At 50.5% G+C, this 23,071-nt stretch overlaps 1 protein-coding gene and 1 long non-coding RNA gene across 2 annotated transcripts; both read left to right on the top strand.

The window, feature by feature from the left end:
* Positions 1-7,051: 7,051 nt before the first annotated feature.
* Positions 7,052-8,171, top strand: LOC127338879 (ubiquitin-conjugating enzyme E2 variant 1D-like). The gene is made up of 4 exons (XM_071827673.1): positions 7,052-7,114; positions 7,182-7,299; positions 7,362-7,496; positions 8,098-8,171. Exons 1-4 carry the CDS (start codon positions 7,052-7,054, stop codon positions 8,169-8,171), a joined length of 390 nt encoding a protein of 129 aa, XP_071683774.1.
* A 12,325-nt stretch (positions 8,172-20,496) lies between these two features.
* Positions 20,497-22,859, top strand: LOC127338878 (uncharacterized). The gene is made up of 2 exons (XR_007874532.1): positions 20,497-20,957; positions 22,505-22,859. It is a non-coding gene; the product is annotated as an uncharacterized lncRNA (long non-coding RNA).
* Positions 22,860-23,071: the final 212 nt, after the last annotated feature.

Below are 23,071 nucleotides of genomic sequence, written 5' to 3'. Positions count from 1 at the left end.
CTGCTCAGGCCGTGGGCGCGCCGCACGCACGCTGCATCCGGCGGCCTCTGCGTCCATGCGGAGCTTGAGGTGGAGGGAGTCCCTGCCAATGCGTGGAGCATGGCGACGGCGGAGGCGATCCTGGCACCGACGGCGTGGGTCGAGCGGCTGCACCCTCTCACTCGCAGCCGCGCGGACATGGGGACTTTCCGGCTATCGGCGTGGTGCTTGGACCCGGCGCTGATCCCGCGCGAGATGGACCTCCACATCGTCGAGCCCGACGAGCTGCCGTCGCTCGAAGACATGGCGGCGCCGGCGCAGGCGGTCGTGCCACCGCACATCAACACATTGGCCTACCCCCTGATCATCCACGTGACGTCGACGGTCGACTTCCACCGCAGCACGCCACGCCATGGTGCTGGTGATCGCTCGGTGGATGGTGACGGGAGCACGCCGGCGTGGCCAACGAGGCGGCAATACTCCTACACCGGGGGCGTCCCTGACACTCTGCCTGGGAGCGCTGAGGGCGGCAGTGGTGGTGCATCGTCTTCCTCAGTGGGCCAAGGTGCTGGAGGTCATGGCGGGAGCGTCAGGGTGTTGGCATCCGGGGTGATCGTCGGTGAGACGGTGGCTCCGCTGCGGCGTTCCAAGAGGAGGAGGCGCGGAGGACGCAAGATTAGGGAACTGCGAGCTCGCGCCGTGGCTGAGGCCACCGGCGGTGAAGCTGGGGACGTGTTGGCTACCGTTGGCCCCGTGGGTGAGCGGGAGACCGAGGAGTGTGCCACCGCCACGCCGATCCATGCAGAGGTGGCCACGCCGGTCCATGCCGTGCCTGTCCTGCTGTGCAATGGGCCGGTGCATTGACCGGTGGAGAGCGCCGGCGGGGACGCCGGGGAGGTTCTGGCTGCCATGGGCGCCGGCGATGATCGGGAGGCGGCTGCGAGCGCCATCGTCATGGGTGCAACGAGCCATGCACCAGTCCATGCAGTGGTGGACCCGCTGGTCCACGGGCCGGTGCACCGCTCGGAAGACCGCGTCGTGGTCGTCCAACGGCCGGTCGTGGGTGAGGCCTGCGTCACGGTGGGGCCCACGGTGGGCTGGGCTGGTTTGGACGGTTCTGATTCAAACTTGGCGGCGGGAGGTGGGGACGGAGCACGAAGCTTCCGCGTCGGTGCGTGCGAGATTCCGTTTCCCGCCCTCGCGTGCGAATCGGCGGCAGAGGAGCCCCCTTCCCTCCAAACTACGACGCTGGATGATGTGGCGGGCCCGTTTGTGCCCCGGCCGCTGTTCGGCATGGATGCCTTCGCCAGGCCACCGGCCCCCAAAGCTGCTCACAGTGTTGGGCCAGGCGATGCTGACGGGCCGATAGGCCAAGGTGGTGTCGGGCTGGATGCTCTGGCAGTGCTACAGGGCCAGAATTTCTTCCTCTCCACTCCTTCTACGCCGTCTGGTGCTAGGATTGAGGAGGAGAGCGACGGCGAGGTGCTGGACGACGAGATTGTGGCAGACCCGCCCCCATCTCGGGATGGCGTTGACAACGGCACAGTGGTGCCCCCTAGTGTCACCCCTCCGTTGGTATGCCGTTTCGCGTCACCACCGTTGGTGTTTCAGAGGGCGCGACAAGCACCGGTCCCTAGGGCGCCGGTTCCTTTGGCGCGACCAAGGACGCTGGGGGAGTTCCTCGAAGCTGCAAAGTCGCGCTCAGATGCTCTCCTTCAAACTCCAGCTGTCAGAAGGAGGTTGGTGGAACTAAACTTCCAACCACGTCGTAGCTCGCGGATCGCAAAGCAGCCGGGTGGGATGAACGCTGAGATGAAGGCGGTGCGTAATCTGATGCGCAAGCTTGGCATACTCTCTGGGGATGAGGCGCCGTCAGTGGCTGCCCTTGAAGCTTACCACAGGATGTACGAGCTCCCCTTGACGGATGACATGATTGAGGCGATCGCGGAGTTCTACGGATGGACGCTCTCCTCGATCAGAGGCTGCTCCCCGCCGATGCTGGGGTTGTCGGGTGGTCGCCTCGTGGAGGCATGACCCTAACTTGGGTTGCTCGGGTTTTGTATGATCGCTCTAATGTTATACGAACCTAAGGTGTTGGTGCCCAACGTGCGAGGCCTTAATGATCGCGCGAGGCGTACGGGTGTTAGGAGTGTAGTTGGTACCACGGGTGCGTTTATCGTCTGTCTCCAGGAGACAAAGCTATCAGGTGTAACCCCTACCATTGTTATGGAAGCGCTAGGTGCGGACTTTGATGCTTACTTCTGCTTGCCTACGTCTGATACTCGGGGTGGGGTGATTGTGGCCTGGAGGAGCAGGGTGGTGCAGCTCGACAGCGCCCACATAGGTGCTAATAGTATCACTGCTAGGGTGGCACCCTTGGGAGGGGAACCTTGGTGGTGGTTGACCTGCGTATACGGGCCACAGGCGGAGGCTGACAAGATCGCCTTCCTGGAGGAGCTTCGCGACATCCGCGGAGCCCACCAAGGCCCATGGGCGCTTTGTGGGGACTTCAACATGATCTATCGGGCTGAGGACAAAAACAACGGTAATCTAAACCGTAGGATGATGGGCAGGTTTCGCCGCTTCTTGAATGATTGCGAGCTGAAGGAGATCTACTTGCATGGTCGACGTTACACATGGTCGAACGAACGTGAAACCCCTAATCTAGTTCGGCTTGACCGGGTGTTTGTCACGGTGGCTTGGGAGGAGCCTGGGCTAAGATTGCCCAGGATTGATTCCTCTTTATCTCCGGCATCCTCTTGTTGATCCGGTGCTTCGTTGTCTCCGGCAGCCTCCTGCTGATCCGGGGCGTCGCTATCTTTGGTAGCCTCGACCTGCATGGGTCCGGCTCCTTCCTGAGGAGGAGCGGTTCCTGTGGTATGTGCGAGGAAGTGCACGAAGTGACACCTTTGCTTCTCTAACACCCGGGAGACCCAGGCGGATCTGCATTGGTCTTCCACCGTAATTTCCTGCTCAGGGGCGGATTGGGTGGGCGTTGAAATTTCCGGATCTAAGGCGGAACCTTCCTTGGGAAGCCCCTGCATCTCGGATCGGATCTTCGCGACAACGTCCTGCTCAGCGGCGGTCGCGTCAGCGTAACTTACCAGAGCGTTTCCGTCGGAGCCGACGGTCTCGCCGATGAAGATGTGTATCCCGCCAATCGGGACAATGGAGAGCTTGACGGGGTTTGTCCTAGCCGGAATCCAGCACTCGTCCCGAGGGACGATCGGAAAGTTGCCGGCGTACAAGACGCGCCCCACGGCGATGGTGTCGCCGATGCCTCCGAAGGTAGAACCCTCCCGGTTCCGGCCTCCAGACGCCGCAGGCCCCACGGTGGGTGCCAACTGTCGTTGCCTAATCGACGGTACCTCGGAGGAGGGATCCTCACGAGGGGGAAAAGGAGTAGGGGCCATTGGGCGGAGTGTCCTCGAGACGGTGGTACGCGATTTACCCAGCTTCGGAACACCTGCAGTTGTCTGGAATTATCTGGGCACTTTCGCGTTGTTACAATGAGTTGTGGTTGTCTCGTCTCTAGCTCGAGATCTGCCCTAAGGGCTCCCCGGATCCGGCTTATATATACGTCCGGATCTAGGGTTTACACGGAGAGTCCTAGCCGGAATACAAGTTGCCTAACTACGGAATATTACATTGCCGTGTACGTCAAGGATCCGCCTTCCATCCAGGTCATTCTGGATCCGGACACTTTATGGGCCTCCACGGATCTGGCCTTCTTTGCAGGTCGGTTGGGATCCGGCTCCTTGCTCCTAGGCTGGAATTCATCCTTCATGATCTACAGCAACTGGGCCGCCCGATGGGCCGTATGCCACCATCACCGTCTATGGGCCACCCGGGCTTGCCAGATCTAGGCTATGTCGTTGATACACCCATAAAGTATACCCACAACATCCATAGTAGCTGCAGTTTGCGCTGCTTGGCGACGGTTGTGGCAGATCACTGCCCCCTCCTCCTCGACTGACCACACAGTCGGCGGGGCGGAAGAGATTCCAGTTCGAGCGTTTCTGGCTGCGGCTTGACGGGTTCGACGAGGTGGTCCGGAGCGCCTGGGAGGTGGTCCAGGGGGACACCGACCCATTCCGATGGCTCACCGCTAAGTTGAAACTCACAGCGCGCCGTCTTATGAGCTGGAGCGATAAAAAGGTTGGATGCATCAAACTGCAGCTAATGATAGCACGGGAGGTGGTGCTGAGGTTGGACATCGCCATGGAATCATGACTGCTCACCCCCGATGAGCGTCGACTCCGGGCGCACCTCAAGCAAGCCTACCTAGGGTTGGCCTCACTCGAGCGGACGATGGCTCGCCAGCGGGCAAAGATCGCATGGCTTAGGGAGGGGGACGCCAACACGGCCTTCTTCCACCAGCATGCGGCCTACAGGCGCCAGAAGAATGTGATTCATAGCTTGAGGGTGGATAACGCGGTGGTCTCCGATCACGCGTCCATGGCTGAAGCCACCTTCGCGCACTTTGAGGGCCTGCTTGGCACCTCGGTGGCGAGGGAGCACTCGCTGGATTTGGACTTCCTGGGCATTGCGCCAGAGGACCTCTCTGAGCTCGAGGTGGCATTCTCAGAGGAGGAGGTTTGGGAAGTAATCAAGCACTTGCCGCTAGGCAAGGCTCCTGGCCCCGACGGGTTCACGGCTGAGTTCCTTCAGAAATATTGGGGGGTGGTCAAGGCTAACATCATGGCGGCCTTTGACAAGCTTTACACGATGTGTGGGCGCGGACTCCAAGGCCTTAACCAGGCCCTGATGGTCCTGCTGCCCAAGCGCCCGGACGCCATGGCGCTAGGTGATTACAGGCCGATAAGCCTAATTCATATCTTTGCCAAGCTGGCGGCGAAAACTTTGGCTACTAGGCTGGCATCTCGGATGGAGTCGCTGGTGGATCACAATCAATGCGCCTTCATTCGCAAACGGTGCATCCACGACAACTTCATGTTGGTCCAGCAGACAGCTCGTTTCCTGCATAGAGGGAAGGAGCCGAGGGTGATGCTGAAGCTGGATATTGCCCGGGCCTTCGACTCCGTATCCTGGGGTTTCCTCATGGAGGTTCTCCAGAAGATAGGGTTTGGGCCGAGGTTCCGGGAGCTTGTCTCTCTGTTGCTGGCCACGGCCAGTATCGGGTGCTGCTCAACGGCGAGCCAGGCCCCCCGATCTGGCATCAGCGGGGACTGAGACAGGGGGACCCCCTGTCGCCATCGCTGTTTGTCCTAGTGATGAACTCGCTCAACAAGGTGCTCGCCAAGGCAGCGGAGCTGGGTATGCTGCGACGGTTGGCGCGGCGGGATCTGGCGACCTCTGTGTCGCTATATGCGGATGATGTGGTGATCTTCTGTCACCCAGACGAGGGAGAGTTGAGTGCGGTCCGTGGCATCCTGGAGCTTTTCGGACAGGCTTCCGGCCTACGCACCAACTTCGCTAAGTGCTTGGTGTCCCCGATCGCCTATTCGGATGAGGAAGCGGTGGCTGCTGCGGCGCACATGGAGTGCCAGTTAGCGCCTTTTCCGGTGAAGTACCTGGGTATTCCCCTGTCCACTAGGCATCTGTCGGCCCAGACTTTCCAGCCACTCTTGGACAGGTTAGCTGACAAACTGCCGACATGGCGGGCATCCATGATGCCGCAGGCCGGACGTTTGGCGCTGATCCTAGCTGTGCTCGCGGCGATCCCGCTGCATCAGCTAATGGTACTGGCCCTGAACAAAAAGATCCTCAAACAGATCAACAAGATCTTGCGAGGGTTCCTTTGGGTGGGCCGGGCAGAGGCCAATGGAGGTCACTGTCATGTTAACTGGGCAAGGGTGTGCCGGCCGCTTAGCCTAGGAGGGCTGGGGATCCCCGACCTTGCACGGATGGCCATAAGCCTAAGGGTGCGGTGGCTATGGAGGATGCGCACGGACCCCCTACGACCATGGCGTGGGTTGGACATGCAGTTCTCAAAGGCGGAGATGGACATCTTTGCGGCCTCCACCTCGATGACAGTGGGTAACGGAGAGTCCGCTCTCTTCTGGGAGGACCGATGGCTGGACGGCAGGTCCATCAAGGAGATGGCGCCCGAGGTGTTTGCGCTGGTTCCTAAACGGCGCAGGAAGGTGCGTACGGTGCGCCAGGCACTGGTAGACCGCACCTGGATCCCCGACATAGCTGGAGCACCTAGTCCCCTTGCACTATGGCAATATGTGCAACTTTGGGGCAGACTGAGGGAAATCCAGCTTTCGGACGAACAGGACACGATGACCTGGTTGTGGACGACGGACGGCCAGTACACCTCCCAGTCTTGCTATGAGGCCCTCTTTCAGGGGGGGATCACCTCAGCATCATGGGAGTTGAACTGGAGATCCTGGGTGCCTCCGAGGGTGAAATTCTTCATCTGGCTGGCCTGTCTGGACAGGTGTTGGACGGGTGAGAGGCTGGCGCGTCGCGGTCTACCACATGCGCCGAGATGCCCGCTGTGTGACCAATCCGAGGAGACTATGACGCATCTACTCACTGGATGCTCATTCTCCCGGACGGTCTGGTTCGAGGTCCTCTCGTGGATTCGATCCACCTCAGGGCCTCCTTCCTCGGAGGGGGACTTCGCGGAGTGGTGGTCGCAGGTGGTACGGACCGCTCCTCGCCAATTGCGCAAAGGTACATCGTCGATAATCATGCTCACGGCGTGGTGGATTTGGAAGCACCGAAATGCTGCGATCTTTGACAACGCACAGCCTTCGGTGCCTTCCCTGCTCAACGACATCAAGACCGAGGCGCAACAATGGGCGGACGCGGGAGCCCGGGGTGTCCGCCAGATCCTCCCCTAGACTAGGTCTCCTTTCTTGGGTCGAGTTGTAGTGCGGGGTGTTCGTCCCTTCGTGGACATGTACATATAACCTTTTCTATCTATCAATGCATCGAAACGCAAGTCTTTTGCGTTTTCGCGAAAAAAAATGTTGCTTGCTAATAATTTAGATCATACTTTGTTCTATGATGTTTTCTTTAGTTCCCAGAAACTTTAAGGCTGCTAGAAGAACTAGAACGTGGTGAGAAGGGCATTGGTGATGGAACTGTGAGCTATGGGATGGATGATGGTGATGACATATATATGCAGTCCTGGACAGGAACTATCATTGGTCCTCCCAATGTATGCTGCAGCAATACCCATAATTTGATACATAATACATTTGCTTTATTATTCTCAAACCAAAGAGGTGCATTTTTCGCAGACTGTTCATGAGGGACGAATCTATCAATTAAAGCTATTTCGTGATATATATTATCCAGATAAACGACCCACTGTTCTATTCCAGACTCGGATCAATATGACATGCATGCATTTTTTTGTTTCTTATAACTTGCAACCTCCCAAGGCAATTTATGAATGATGTTAGGCCTATTACTTAACGAGAACCTTTTCTATGTTGAACCAAGTCTATTTCCTATGCTTGGAAACTGGGAAAGGGTGGTCAGCTTAAAAAGGGAGATGTCAACTCCTCAGAATCGCAGGCTGTACCAACCTCATGAAGGTATTTTTCTTTCCATTCCTCCAGTAGATCATATGCTGGCAATGCTGTTTAACTCTAGCTACTTGAAATAAATCTGTCTTGAATATCCAAAATCCTTGCCAAGACTAGATTGTAAAGCCAAAACATAACTCGCTTCTTGGAAAATGGCTAGCAAGCACCCCTGGTTGAATTTTTTTATTGCCAGAAACAGGTAGCATGTCTAGATACAGGAACCAAATGAGCATGGCCAACAGCAATCTTCTTCATTAAGCACTGTAATCAGTATTAGTTAGTTATGAGGTCAATTAGTCATATTAGCTTATAGCCCCTTTCCATCTTTTTGAAATTGCTCCCTTTAAACCGCCCCTGTCAGTTGTTAATCTTAGTTTCTTCTCTTCAGGTAATTAAGATCAAAGAGTAGAGCAGAAAGGGCTGTCTCTTAGATGTGTCATCAAGTAATCTATGTGCATTGCAATGTACAGCATTGAATTAAGTAACGAGATGCCCAGGTGAGCGACCCTCCCAGGAAATCCTGTAATTCACCATAATCATGCCACCATCGCAATAAAGTGTCGATGGCTGTTAAATTGCCTGCAGTCCATGTAAGATGTAATCGATTCAGATTCTGTGAAATACAATGAGTTCAGTGTCTGCTGTTTCACATATCTTCATATGCCTGTTTGTTACACTCTGTAGTCTGTTCTGCTGGAGGCCTGGTATTTTCTTCAGGAAACACCTTATGATATGATACCACAGCTGCTGTTATTGTTGCTCTTTCTACCATGTGTCTGCGAATGATATCGGTTTCTTAATAAGGGCTGGACAAGCTCAGGTGTCCAATGCAGGTTCCCGTACTCTGTAGCGGTTACATTATTACATAGAGAAATCATCATGTAAATAACTTGCACAAGCTCAGGCTGTCCAATGCTGGTTCCCGTACGCCACATTCCTCGAACCTTCGTAGGGCTATGTTGCTGGCAGTTATGGAATGGGGTAGTCTTTTTTTTTTATGAATGGAATGAAGTAGTCTTTCACAATGATGCCATATGAAGCCATGGGCATTTCTCACTTCCTTGCTCTTTGCAAGACAGGCTAGTCTATGGCGTTCAAGACTTCCAAGGGCAACTCTATATGTGTACAAAACAGTGATGCTTGGTGAAGTTTTTTCGATAGAGCAATGTACGGAGTCGACCTGGTGGCAGGTGGCGGGCGTCTGGTGCCGCTGACCATGGCACCGTGGTGGTGGTTTTCTCTCTCGCCGGAGGAGATCGGCTAGTTGTGTGGCTAGCCGTGGCGGATCTCGCGATCCGTCGCCTAGCTCCCGATGGCGAGGCGCAGCTGCCGGTGAAAGCCGGCCCGGACTTCGGTCATGGAGGATGATGGCGGCGTTTTTCGTCATTACCTTGTTGAAGGCATTGTCTCTGCAGTATGCGTTCTTCGCCTGGGCTGCTCCAGGGGAAACCCTAGACCCGGGTCTCCCGGATCGGACGATGGCGGCGCGCAATGCCGTTCTCCCTGTTGGGGGCATCATTTTTGGAGCGGACAACGGATGGCGGTGGTGCTGAGGTGGAGCGGTGTGCTTTTGCTGTGTCGGCGTCGTCGAGTCGCCGCGGCATGGTGCAGTGGTGTCTCGGGACGGATGCAGTGTGATGGACTCACGCAGGATGGTGGAGTCGTCTGGCGCCGTGGCGGCATCGATGGCAGGCCTGGCATGGTCAATGCGATGATCTCTCTTGAAGATGGAGTCGAGGAAGACGGCGGTAGCAACTTCTATGGCGTGTGCGTTGGCGTATGCTGAGAGTCTGCTTGACTGGATGTGCTTCTCATCTGCTATTGGGCGGCCTGGGAAGACATTTGGTTTTGGTTGATGTGAGTTGGTGAATTGTCACCCCCTTCATCCCTCTGTAGGTTTAGCGAGGTGGCTTCGAGTTTGATCTTTTGTATTGCTCTGGTAAGGTGTTGTGAATAATCTAATAAGAAAAGCCGTGTGCATCCCTTGAATGCAGAAGCTGGGGCGATATTTCCCCCATTTCGAAAAAAAACGGAGTAACTCATTTTAAAAGTTCTCTTTTTCAGCAAAGGGCAACTCTAAATGTGTACCTGTAAAACCAATGTAACTATGATAATTGGGGCCACTTTGGGGCCAAACGAATGAATCGAGGTGGGCGATTTTGTTTAATAATATTTTTTCCCATTAATTCTACAAATAATACTTGATTTAAATTTTTTCAAAAATAATACACCGCCGGGTTAGGGAAACCCTATTAGTACTAATCGGGTTAGAGAAATCTGATTAGTACTATTCGGGGTAGAGGAACCACTACCGGAATGACGCGATATGCCGAGGGTCTTTTATACGCCGACGGACAAAAGTCGGGGCCGTCGGCGTATGGCCTGGCCAGGCCAGCCTGCCGAAACGATCCTCGGCGTAGAGTTGCCGTCGGCGTAGCGAGGTCTACGCTGAGGGCAGCCCTCAGCATATCTTTGGCCCTACGCGTAGACAGGGCTACGCCGGCCACCCTCGGCATAGGCCATCCTTCAAATTTATCTAATTTTGTAAAAAATCATAACTAATTCATATGACGTCAGAAAAATGCGTATAAAGTATCAAAATGTTCAGAAAAACATCCTCTATCCGTTTATGTAAAAATCATGCATACTTGAATCATGTACAATACCATGTTAACATAGTACCAATTTAAACACTTTCTTATGTGTCATCGGGTTTCCGTTTTGGCAGATGGCAATTTAAACAAAGTCAGAAAATCCCGCAAAGTCGCATGGGATCATTTTATGTGTCCTAGTAACCACTCCAAAAGTCGGAATTGGGATACGGAAATTATTTTGGAAAACCCTTCACGAAGAGGGCTATCAAGTCCGGTGTTCTATGGCTTTTAGGGGAAATGAGTAGGAAACGACATGTGACACCGCATAGTTTGTCGGAACGAGGCCATATTTGGCACGTGTGGAGGCCCTGGGATGGGAAGCAAGGCTCCTGGCGCGGATTTCCAATTCGACCCACAGGCGATGGTATTTTCATTTTCGGGATGCCAAAACGTTTTTTTTTTGTGAAGCAGCTACATGGGGCGCATTTTAGTATTGCGCGAGACCTCCGTGTAGTCGTAGGAGACCGCCTCCTCACCACCTATCACATGCCATATGTGCGTGCTAGCTATCTAGGGGTACGCTTTCCGTCGCTCAATAAATTCCGGGAAAAATGTTTTTAGGTCTACAACACATCACTTTATATGCTAAATTTATTCCGTTTAGCGCGATGGTGAACGGGTGCACCAGCGCGCCCGGTACAGCCATACCGCATCTCCATGGGAGGCCGTTTTGGCCAGATGACAATTTAAACGAAGTCGGAGAATCCCGTGGAGCCGCATGATGTCATTTTATGTGTCTTAGTAACCACTCCAAAAGTCGGAATTGGGATACGTCAATTATTTTGGAAAACCCTTCACAAATAGGGCTATCACGTCCGGAGTTCTATGGCTTTTAGTACAAATGAGTAGGAAACGGCCAATGACACCGCATAGTTTGTCGGAACGAGGCCATATTTGGCTCGTGCGTGGTCCCCGGGATGGGAAGCAAGGCCCCGGGAGCGGATATCCAATCCGACCCATGGGTGAAGGTTTTTTCATTTTCGGGGTGCCAAAACGGGTTTTTTTTGTGAAGCAGCTACATGGGGCGCATTTTAGTATTGCGTGAGACCTCCGCTTAGTGGTAGGACACCGCCTCCGCACCACATATCACATGCCATATGTGCGCGCTAGCTATCTTGGAATCCCTGCGGCTTCCTGCGGTGTCCTGCCGAATCCGCTGGAAACTGACCGGATTTGAACTAGGGGTACACTTTCAGTCGCTCAATAAATTCCGGAAAAAATGTTTTTAGGTCTACGATACATCACTTTATCTGCTAATTTTATTCCGTTTAGCACGATGGTGAACGGGTGCACCAGCGCGCCCGGTATGGCCATGCCGCATCTCCCGGGGGCCGCGTTTTGGCCAATGGCAGTTTAAAGAAAGTCAGAAAATCCTGCGGCTTCGCATACTGTCATTTTATGTGTCCTAGTAACCACTCGAAATTTTTGAATTGGGATACGACAATTATTTTGGAAAACCCTTCACAAATAGGGCTATCACGTCCGGAGTTCTATGGCTTTTAGGGGAAATGAGTAGGAAACGGCCCGTGACACCGCACAGTTTGTCGGAACGAGGCCTTATTTGGCACGTGCATGGTTCCTGGGATGGGAAGCAAGGACCCGGGAGAGGATTTCCAATCCGACCCATGGGCGATGGTTTTTTCATTTTCAGGGTGCCAAAACGTTTATTTTTTTGAAGCAGCTACATGGGGCGCATTTTAGTATTGCGCGAGACCTCCGCGTAGTGGTAGGACACCGCCTCCGCACCACATATCACATGCCATATGTGCGCGCTAGCTATCTGGAAATCCCTGCGGCTTCCTGCGGTGTCCGGCCGAATCCGCTGGAAACTGACCGGATTTGAACTAGGGGTACACTTTCCGTCGCTCAATAAATTCTGGGAAAAATGTTTTTAGGTCTATAAAACATCACTTTATGTGCTAATTTTTGTCCGTTTAGCGCGTTGACGAACGGTGCACCAGCGCGCCCGATACGGCCATTCCGCATCTCCGGGGGGGGGGGGATTTTCGGCAGATAGCAAACTGGACGTCATATTTGTATTCCTCTAAGTTTTAGGTTCAAAAGATGATCTGGATGTTATATTTAGATTCCTCTTATTTTTCTGATCGATTTAGACATATTATTTGTGGAATTTCGATTTTCCGATTTAAATATATTAATTATTCCATATTAAATAGAAAAAGACCAAAAAATAAAATCATTTTATTGTTATTTGAATTCAATATTATTATTACTTATATATTCATTGTTGTTTACTTAAGTAATTGTTTGGAATTCAAAAATAAAGAGGTGTGACATCACGGTCCAAGGGTTAATAGGGTTGATATGCTATTATTATCAACATGGTGTCATTCTTTAATGGAAGCTCATCCGAATGGAACCAAGAAGTTAAGCGTGCTGAGGCTGGAGTAGTGTGAGAATGGGTGACCGACTGGAAAGTTTAACCATGATTGTAATTTGACCTAAGATTAAATGTACTTAGAGTTAAAAGTGTCTTGGGTGAAAGATAAAGAAGTAAAAAAAGAAAAGAAAAGAAAAGAAATGGTGTGAAACAAATTAAAATTTAAAAAAAAATTAAAACTCTATGCCACGGGTTTTGCCGTCGGCATAGCAAAAAAAAAGATTTTTTTTCGAATTCTTTTTGAAAAAGAAAATTTGAATTTTTTAAATTTGTATGCTGAGGGTTTTGCCGTCGGCGTAGCGCGGCAATAGTGACTCTGCCGAGGCTGACCTTGCCCGAGGAGCTATGCCGAGGGCTGCCCTCGGCGTAGCCTACGCCGACGGCCAAAACCGACTACGCCGAGGGTTCCCGGCCGTCGGCATATCAGCCCATTCTTGTAGTGAACCCGACTGCCCCCTAGGCTGCGTATGCATGCATGCATGTGCTTGATGCTAATCGGGTTAGTGTTCCCTGATTAGCACTAATTGGGTTCAGGAACTCGATTAATGCTAATTGGGGAACACTAGCCCGGTGATGTATTATTTTTGAAAAATTTCAAAATCAAGTATTATTTATAAAATTAACGAAAAAATATTATTAAAAAAAAGAATCATGTATTAAATAATAACATCCATGTACAATCAATCACGTATGTGCTTTCTATATGAAGTGCCATGGTACTACACTTGATGCACTGTGCTGAAATAAAAGATCGTCACGCAACATGTATATTGAAGTATCTTATTACGGTAATTTGTAACATTTTAGTTCTAACCTTTCCTACAGACTTCGTCACATACAAATAGCGATGCATGTAAAAGATGTATCCCAAAAACACTAATCTTGTCAATGCAATTAGGAAAAATATACAAATGGGGTTGGGGCTCATAAAATGTGAACCTAATACGAAATACAAAGGGCTGGTCTCCACCATAGCGGGCGCGGCAAATCCACGCTGGTGTTTCTAGTACTTTGTAATTTAAAGCTTTCTGTGAAACTTAAGGTTACACAAAAAAAAGTCACAGCTTATACATGCAATCCTCATTGATGTTGTTCACAGAATCACAGTTGAGATTACAGATTAAATTAAAACATAGAAAAGCCACACATTAATAATACCTGAGTTTAAACATATTGTTCACACTTGAGATTACACACTGAATTAAAAAAGCAACGACAGCTGAGTGACCATATAGAAAAGAAACACACATGAGCACAGGATCCACGAAAAACACAGTTTGAGATTACACCAAACTAAAACATTGAAGCTGAAAACATAGGAACTCATTTATCTCATGATTTTAGCATTTCATTTCACAGCCAAAATGCCACTGGAACCTGACGGATGGAACCAATTCTTGCTTCATGAGGCAGGCTGTAGCAACGAACCTTGCAGTGTCGAAGCTTGAGGTCTCTATTCCTGTCATAACTGAGGGAGAAGGTCTTCAAACGATACATAAAACGACCGGCTTGGGGCCCGCCTCCAATAAAATCATCCATATCAGCCCACAGCGGCACCACGGGCTCATCCTGATCAGTCGGCGTGTTATCAGTGCAGACACACTCCACAAGGCAGAATTTGCCCTGGCGCATGTGCACAAGGGTGGCACTTACATGCTGCTGCCCCTCAGCTAGGTCCTTGTTGTACACCTTGGTCTTGGTGCACTTGAAATCAGGGGAATGCTGCAATCCTTGGCTAGTCGTGGTGCTGGCCATGGTGCAGCAGCAGAGGTACCCAAGTTTCTCCGGGTCTTTGGAATTGGAGAGACCGACAAAGCCATCCAGGGAGGTGTCATAGTGTCCTTGGCCGGTGAAGGGGAACACCCAATGACCACATAGTTTCCACACTTCCTCCTTGGTGTCGAAGATGAAGGTGGCACCAGTGTCGGTACTGACGAGGATGCATCCATCGGGTTGCACGGCGTAGGAAGAGACAGCTGAAATCGAGAATGGAAGACAACTGAGTCGCCTCCACATCCACAGTCCACTGGGTTCCGGCTTCCGGAGGATTTCAAATGAGCCAATATCCAGAGCGTATAGCCTATCATCGCTGACGGGGATGTAGAGTGGAACATCCGGAAAGTTTGGTGGAGGTTCGGAGGAGATGGTACGATCCTGGACGTCGATAGTTGGGACTCCGGCCATCATATCACGAGATGGTTGCATCGCCATGATCTTGGTGCCAAAGGCTGACGTGAACATCTTGGGAAACCCACGCAGCGCCCGGATGCGCATGAAAACTGGCAAGGGCTTTAAGCCGGAAGACTGCTCAGAGTCTTCTCCTGAATCGGACGATTGCTCAGAGCGTTTGCCTGAGCGGCGCGACAAGCTCACCTTGCGGATGGAGTATCCAGAGTTCCAGTCATCAAACACAAGGTAAAGGTGCTGCTTACGCTTCTCCGGCAAATTGGAATTCGAACAAGATCTGGTTCCACTCATCATTGTAGATCTGGTTCCTGCGATTGGAATTCGAACAAGAATCGATTGTCAAACAGAAATCGATTCAGAGGGAATCGAGGAGAAGACGGAATCGCAGGAACTACAAGGCGAAGATGGTGCGGCGGTTGAGGTCGAGGCTGAGGCGGAGGAGGGGAGGATGCCAAGGGATTTGGTATATAAAGAGAGGAAGGGAACCCTTGGAAATTTCCGGTGAACCTGATGGGCCTGTGCCGGAACTCATGGGCCGGAAAAGCAACAAGTTGAGCTTTTTTTTTAATCTTGGAAACAAAATTGTTACCCAAGCCAAAAGGCTTCCAAGATAATAAGTAGGGAAGATTTTTCGCCAAAAAAAAGATAATAAGTAAGATATATCTACATTTCCTAATATAATAATGGAAAAATATCCCTCACCTTCGAAGGTCTCACGCACGTCTCAACCAGTCTTAGGTCTCCACGTGGTTAAGACTAGATGGCCACGTCTAGATCCGTCATGTTGTTTTCACCTCCTCACCCCCGTGTGCCGGCATGGTTTCAGTGAACGTCGTGTGAACCACGTTACCCTGCTTCTGGTCGCGTCCGTCTCATGCAGACTCTCCAATCCAATACCACATTATCCTAGTCACCTTCCACGCCGCCATTGCGGTAGCTCAGCCGCGTCAATGCCTCAGTGTCGGGCTTAGAGCTCAGCAGCGGCCGCCGGCTGCTTGACGCCTTCCTCAGCCCGAACTGCAGCTGCAGCTCTTGAAACGGATGGACCGTCCCACCTCATCTGCCTCCATCCCAGCTTTCATTGTAGCACAAAGTATGGCCAAGATGTGGTCCACGAGGTCGCGGGCTCCCTCCACTAAAATACGTACTCCGATGCAATTCGTGGGATCCTGGACTTCGCCGACATTAGCGAGGACCTTCACAGCATCAGCAGTCATGTCCCGACAGAGCGCAGCACCGCCATTTGCTGGAGATGGACTCTGTCGTAGGAACGGTCAAGTGCCCCGCCCCCATCTCCACCACTAAGGGTGTGTTTGGTAGCTCGGGCCAACTCAGAAAAATCTCATCTCAACACGGAATTTGATAAATACATGTGTTTGTTAGCCCGGGTCAGTGCATCTGGGCTTCGCCCACCTCATACCAAAAAGCCTCCTCAGCCAAGCCCGGGTTTGAAGCTCAGATCGAGCTTCACAACCCGACCCTAACCCTAACCCTAACCCCCACTAGGGGGTGTTTGGTAGCCCGGGCCAACTCAGAAAAATCTTATCTCAACACGGAATTTGAGAAATACATGTGTTTGTTAGCCTGGGTCAGTGTATCTGGGCTTCACCCACCTCATACCAAAAAGCCACCTCAGCCAAGCCCGGTTGTGAAGCTCCGATCGGTCTAACCTTATCCCGCAAAATGACCAACCCATCCGCCCCACGCACCCCCAGACTCCCACAAGCACGAAAATATGGGTTCATTTTCACCTTTGGCTCGATTCCGCGCCTCCCGTTCTTCAACAACACGTCGGTCGCCCGCTCTTCAACCGCATGTCGGCCGCCCTCCTCGTCGCCTCCGGTCGCGCCCTCCTCTACAAGCCGGCCACCGCCCTCGTCGACATGATTCGCCGGTAGTCGACCGCCACCTAGACCCCAACCGCTGTCGTGCCCCCGCAGACCCGCGGCCCATTTACCAGCGCCACCTGGGCCACCCAGCACCGGCCACTACGCCGCCCATCACGTCCATGGCGTGAGATGAAATCTTGATGGCCCGATGGCTTTTCTCCCGCTTTGTTTCAGTGCCTTATTGCTAAATAGCTAGACCATTTTCTACAACTGCTATGATACATGCTCACCTCAGGACAAATTGTACAAAACGCCATCTCATATGAGCGTAGCTGACCGACAATATTTTACGTAACCCAGTAACCCTCCTCTCTCCCCTGTGCGGCGGCACTGCGCCGCGCTAGGGCAGCCACCGGGGCTCCTCCTTGCCCTACCCGAGTGCTCTTTCCTCCCCCGCCGCCACTGTCAGGCAAAGCCCTAGTGGCGCGGTGGCGGCAAAATCTCCTCGGCCATGGACAGATGGGCATAACGACAGCATCCAACCATCCCTCCTCTGATGCGGCGATGCGGGGTGGCAGCGGCGGCTGCGTGGAGATCGGCCCTGATTTGGGCCCGGATGGGCATGGAAGGGCTTCGATTTTTGTGTTGTGGCACTTGTTGATGATTTGTCGGCGGTGAGGCCATCATGGGATTCTACTGCATCATGAGGATTTGTAGGGCAGCGGCTCCGTGCATAGCGTTGGTGTTCGTCTCCTCCGTCGGAGGCGGTCGGCCAGATTGGGGCCGGTTGTGGCGATCTCCTAATCCCATATCTGGTCCTAGCAGCGAGTTTGAAGATGCGTGGCTGCCAGTGAAAACCGTGCTCTGACCCCGGTCATGGAGGGCGATGGCAACGTCCCGCATCGTAACCTTCTTAAAGGCATCGCCGTCTGATGCATGTAAAATGCATAAATGAACTTTATAATTTATTGATACATATTGCCACATATTTGCATCTTATATAACGTTATTTCCATGTTTTCACCGGAATCTCGCCGGATCCCTAATTCCGGCGAACTCCGAAAAGATAGTCCAGGCGAAGCCCTGCTGGATTTGAGTCAAGTTTGTCGTCACCCTGTCGTCACGCCGGAGCGATCTCTCCACCTCGAATCCAACTTGCTGGAACAAGAAGGAGCCGACATCGTCATGTCGTACATGTGCATCACCTTAGAGCTGCCGCACAAGCGACGGAGTTGATCGATTTGGATCTCCAAGATTGAACAGATCATGATTGTCTACATTGACACGAACCGTTAAGCTTCCGCACCCGATTTGGAACGGTACACAAATCAAGTTATCGCATTGTTACATGCTACCACATCATTACATGCATCTTCTAGATTATATATTGGTGATTTATTCATTGTTACGTAGGAATTTTTTTTTATTTTCTATGCTATGAATCCTTACAGGGGAAACAACTTGTATCATGGCACAAAACACACAAAGGGGTTTTGTCGATGATGCTTCGTAGTATCAATTCGATGCATTGGTTGTGAAAGAACTGTCCATTTTCTTGGTAGGGTTTGTGCAAATGGCATCATGGATATTTCAGTGTGGTGCGAGAAGCTATGCCAAATTATGACATCTGAATTCGGCACACTTGCTTTGGCATGGAGGCATCTAAAAATGATATTGACGTGATGCAGCGCTCACTAGTGTTTACGAAACTTGCCAAAAGCCATTCTCTAGAGTGGAATTATGAGGTCAACGACCACCACTACACCAAATGGTACTCCCTGGCCAATGGCATCTATCCAAGGTGGTTGACATTTGTGAAGAAAATACCAAAGCCTCAAGGTCAAAAAAAATCTCACTTTGCTCCGAGCAAGGAGGCCTCCATAAATGATATCGACAAGGAATTTGGTGTTCTCCGAGGCCGTGTCGCTATTGTCCGGCACCCTAGCTAATGGCCTAATCTTACTTGGTCTCAATACCAGTTGTGGGAGGTGATGCATGCTTATATGATCATGCACAACATAATCACTAAGAGTGGGCGTTAAGATTGTAAAACAAGGGATGATCATTTGTATGATCACGAGGGTCGTGTTGCCATTGTTGATCACCAGCAGCATACGGAGTTTGATGATTTTCCCGCCATGCATTAAGAAATCCATGATGAAGTTGTTCATCGAGAGCTATAAATGATCTGGTATAGAACATGTGGGCACTCAACGGAACTACCACTTGAATCTCGCTAGTTAAACTTTATTTTATTTGGATTGTATGAATTTTTTATTTATATTTTCATTATTGTACAACTATTTTTATTTTATGCGTTAAAATTTTGCAAATAAACATGGTATGTGAAAAAATAGGTCGCAATCCTTTTGGGGTGCAGCTAGGCAGAAACCCCCCCCCCCCCCCCCCTATGCGGACCTTGGTGCCGGTTCCCCATACAACTGATTTGGCGCTATTGCCAGGCACCGTAGCATGGTAACTATAGATGCACTAAACCTTGGTTGCACATGAAGTTCATTAAAGATATATGTGCCTTCCTTGTCATTGATGGATGCCGCATTTCTTCTCCAACGTTACAAGATCATAGCTCGGGCTTCGAGGTCTCACTCCCACATTTCTCTACCAAAGATCGGGGTGCAATAAGAAAAATCTATAGGCGAACCGATCAATGAACGACACCCTGTAATTGATATAGTTTCTCAACTGATGCCGGCATCTCCATTCGTGGAAAACCTCGAATCGATCAAGTTCAAGTCACTAACTAGTACAGAAGATCAAAAATAAATCTGATATTGTGCTCAAGTTGGCTCGAATGACCATGGTGTTCTGCACATTGTACCCTCCTTGGAGGGGACATCTTCAATTATGTGACCCTGCTGTGCTTGTTGACGTCTTGGTTATGTGTGCGGCTTGCTAGTTTGATGTTCATGATGGCGGTATATGGAAGTGATGGCTGCTCTTTGTTGCGTGGTTCTTATTTCTTTTTCTGTCGAGATGTGCACCTTGATTTCGTTGGTCGTTGAAGTGGCGGAAGATACTGATGCTCCCATTTGAAGTTGTGATACCGAGTTTGATCCATCGTGGACCTCCTCATTCTCTTTGACACCCGTCCCTTGTTCAAGGGTGTTGTTGGGTGGCGACAAGACGATCAAGTTCATAGTGCTTCCATCTTGCCTAATAAGATGATGATGGAACACTAGTAGGAAACTATCTATAGGTGGCATGTCTTTATGTGACGCACCAAATTACCATGCGCCACCGAATAATTTTCTGTGGCGCACCTTCTCATATGCGCCACTAAAATAGAGTATTTCTGTGGCGCACCAAAGCCGCATGAACGATAGAAATATGGTGGGTCCCACGCTTAATCATTGGTTTCACTGTTTCTATGGCGCATGGGGCCGACGTACGCCACAGAATTACGCCTTTCTGTAGCGCACGTTACGGGATGCGCTACAGAAATGCATATTTTAGTGGCGCATTTAGCCAGGTGCGCCATAGAAAGGCTATGTTTAGTGGCGCATTTTTTCAGATGCGTCACAGAAATTGCGACCAAGATCTATACAGTGCCAATCCCCTACCTACCACACCACTCATTTCATTCTTCTTCCTCCTCCACCCAGCTCGTCCTCCTTCTCTCTCATCCCATTTTAGCCATACTTTTCTCCTTTTTTGGTACTTGTTGAACCTACTTTGGTTGATATATAATTGTTGGTGAGGGCAAGCCTCTCCATATTCTCTCCTCCTCTCCCACATCTCCTTTTGTCCAACACCACACTCTCATCGATCGCGATCTCGTCTCGGTATCGAATCTACTAGGTGAGTAGTTGAAGGGGACATGCATATATATGTCTTGTGTGACCATCGGTGTGTATAGATGATTGTTGCAAGTAAAGCCCTTGTCGGCGCGGGCAGTGTGTGCGCGGGATTACAAGACTATCTTTATACATAAAGTTTGTGTGGTGCATCGATATTTGCATGTAAAGTTGTTTGGGCCACATAAATTTTGCACTTAGTAAAACTGTCGGCTCGGCCTCCATCCCCTTCATTCTGTCCTAGCACTGCCGCGGACCTCCCCGACCACGCGCATCCCTAACGCCACGAACCGCCGGTGCCGCAGCCTAGCGCCGCCGCGAAGCTCCCCGACCACGCGCATCTCCCTCGCCGCCACGAGCACATCGGCCGGCGCCATCCCAGCCGCCACAACCCAGAGGCCAGATCCCACTCACCGCCGCAAGCTCCTCATCGACCACCCCATCGTCCTCGTCGGCTGCCGCAAGCTCCTCGTCGACCAACCCGTCCCCGTCGTCGTCGTCTCCTCGACGCTCGACGGGGTGCCTCTCCTCTCGACCCCGACCCCAAGCCCGAAGGACCCCAGGTGCCGTACGTCGGTAATAAGGTGAGGCATCTCGACTCCTCTCTCACTCTCACTCGGCAATCGCGATAGATTTGTTCATGTGCCGGGATAATCGCGCCTAGTGCCGCTAACCTGGTGCCCATTTTTGGACGACAGCTCTCGGGATTCGATCCTGTTTCGATCCAGTAGTATGTCAATGTTGCTAGTGGTAGCTGATGTACTGGAATTTCGGTTGGTTGGCCGGCCAGTTGTTGTTTTAAATGGGCAAGGTGGCATAAGGGATTGGAATTTGGGTTAACAGGGAGCAAATCGTGCCATGTTCTAGGATAATTGGGAGTTATCATAGGCTAGCTCAGCTCTTTGTTTAAGTTTCTGTTCTGCAATAAAAAAGAAAATAGGGCAAACCAGTTTGTCGTCGCAACTTGTCAATGTAAGGATAGCCTATGAAAAGCTAGGGGCAACTCAGCACAGGAAATGGAGCACAATTTTTTTGGGCTTTAATGAGGTCAAATTTACCACATAAGTTGGGTTAGGTATACACCATGGGTTTCCCCAAAATGTGCTTTTATACTTGAACTTTGAAGTTTAAAAATGAAATGATAAAAATCTATATGAGAAGATTGGGAGCGACATCAAGAATTCCACACGGTTCCCAAATGAAATAAGGTACCAGGTTGAGCTCTTATTCTCTTTATTTGGGTCAATTAGTTGGGAAGCTCTCTGATTCGCAAGAAAAAATATGGGTATCTCAAGTGCATTTGGCGGTACTGGTGAATTTCTATTTCCCACTCTACTGCAGTTATTTGAGTGTTAGCATGTCATTTTGCTGATATTGCTGCTAATGTTGCCTCAAGCCACTGAATGTTCTTGTTCTCATCTCTCAGTTAGTTTAATACACATGTTAATGCTATTTAACATGAAGAATTGTCCATCTATACAGGCACATGATACACATAGTTTGCTTTGTTGCAAGGTCACCACGGAAATTTATTTAGCTTCTATGTAAACAGAACAAACCTTGGCTAGTTCAATTTATTTAGTTTAATGACGTCAAATTTACACCCCATGCCCATGGCTAGTACACACTTAAAACAACAGTACACCAGGCTTTAGAGGTGCATAAAAACTCAGGAAAGTTATCATTTCCATACCATACAATGAAGTTTTTTTTAACACAGTGCCTTTGAGGCTTCTAGCCAATTTAGTCAATGCTAGTCTTATCATCGAAGATGTCAGCAAAAGAGGGGGTCCTTACACCAACTTAGAGGGTTGTGTCAGAGGGATATCGAAGAACGTCTAGACAGGCAGGGTGATCGAAGGACGTTCCCGGCACCGCTGAAGAAGATGTCTCGTTGATCGAGGCCGGTGTGCCTACCATTACTTTGTATCGATGGACTCAAAACGGTCGTCGTTGTTGGATTTCAATTACTATTGTGGTCGTTGTCGTTGAACTTACTTTTGTGATACCGATGCTATATATCTTTTAGGTTTATTATTATTTTCTTGCTTTAATTTTTGTGAACATATATGCATGTGAACCCTCTAATTCTTTCCGTGGCATTATATACTAATATGCCTTGTGTCTACAGAGATGACGTACTACGTGGTGTTCGAGGGTCGGGTTCCAGGAGTCTACGAGGAGTGGGAGAACTGTAAGAAATAGGTGCACAAGTTCAACGGCAATAGCGACTAGACATAAGGCGGTTGTCAAGTGGAGGAACCACCAGTCGAACAAGAACAAGATGAAGACATTCGTCGTGCTCCCGCTCTTGCTCACCATCATCGCGGATGTACTCTATTTCATCCTAGTGTAGGCGGCGGTCGGTGACCACTTCATTAGTAACTTGAGATGATGAACTTTGTACCAATTAAGACTGTTGTAAAAATTTGACACTTGCCACTATATGTATCATGCTCTAAGTAATGTGATGACATGTTTTCATATACCATGTAAAATGTATTACTGTTTATATCATGTCTGTATAATTGTTGTATAAATCCTGTGATATACCCTGTATTTGTATCGAGGGCAAAAAAAAATCGTCAATACCTGTCACTAATTTTGTGGCGCACATGTACATAATTCTGTGACGTACCTATTTCTGTGGTGCATCACTACAAAATGCGCCAATAAAACCTAATTTATGTGGCGCATG

This window comes from Lolium perenne, chromosome 3, assembly GCF_019359855.2.
Source record: "Lolium perenne isolate Kyuss_39 chromosome 3, Kyuss_2.0, whole genome shotgun sequence".
Taxonomy (NCBI): domain Eukaryota; kingdom Viridiplantae; phylum Streptophyta; class Magnoliopsida; order Poales; family Poaceae; genus Lolium; species Lolium perenne.
This window is presented reverse-complemented; position numbering and strand designations above follow the sequence as displayed.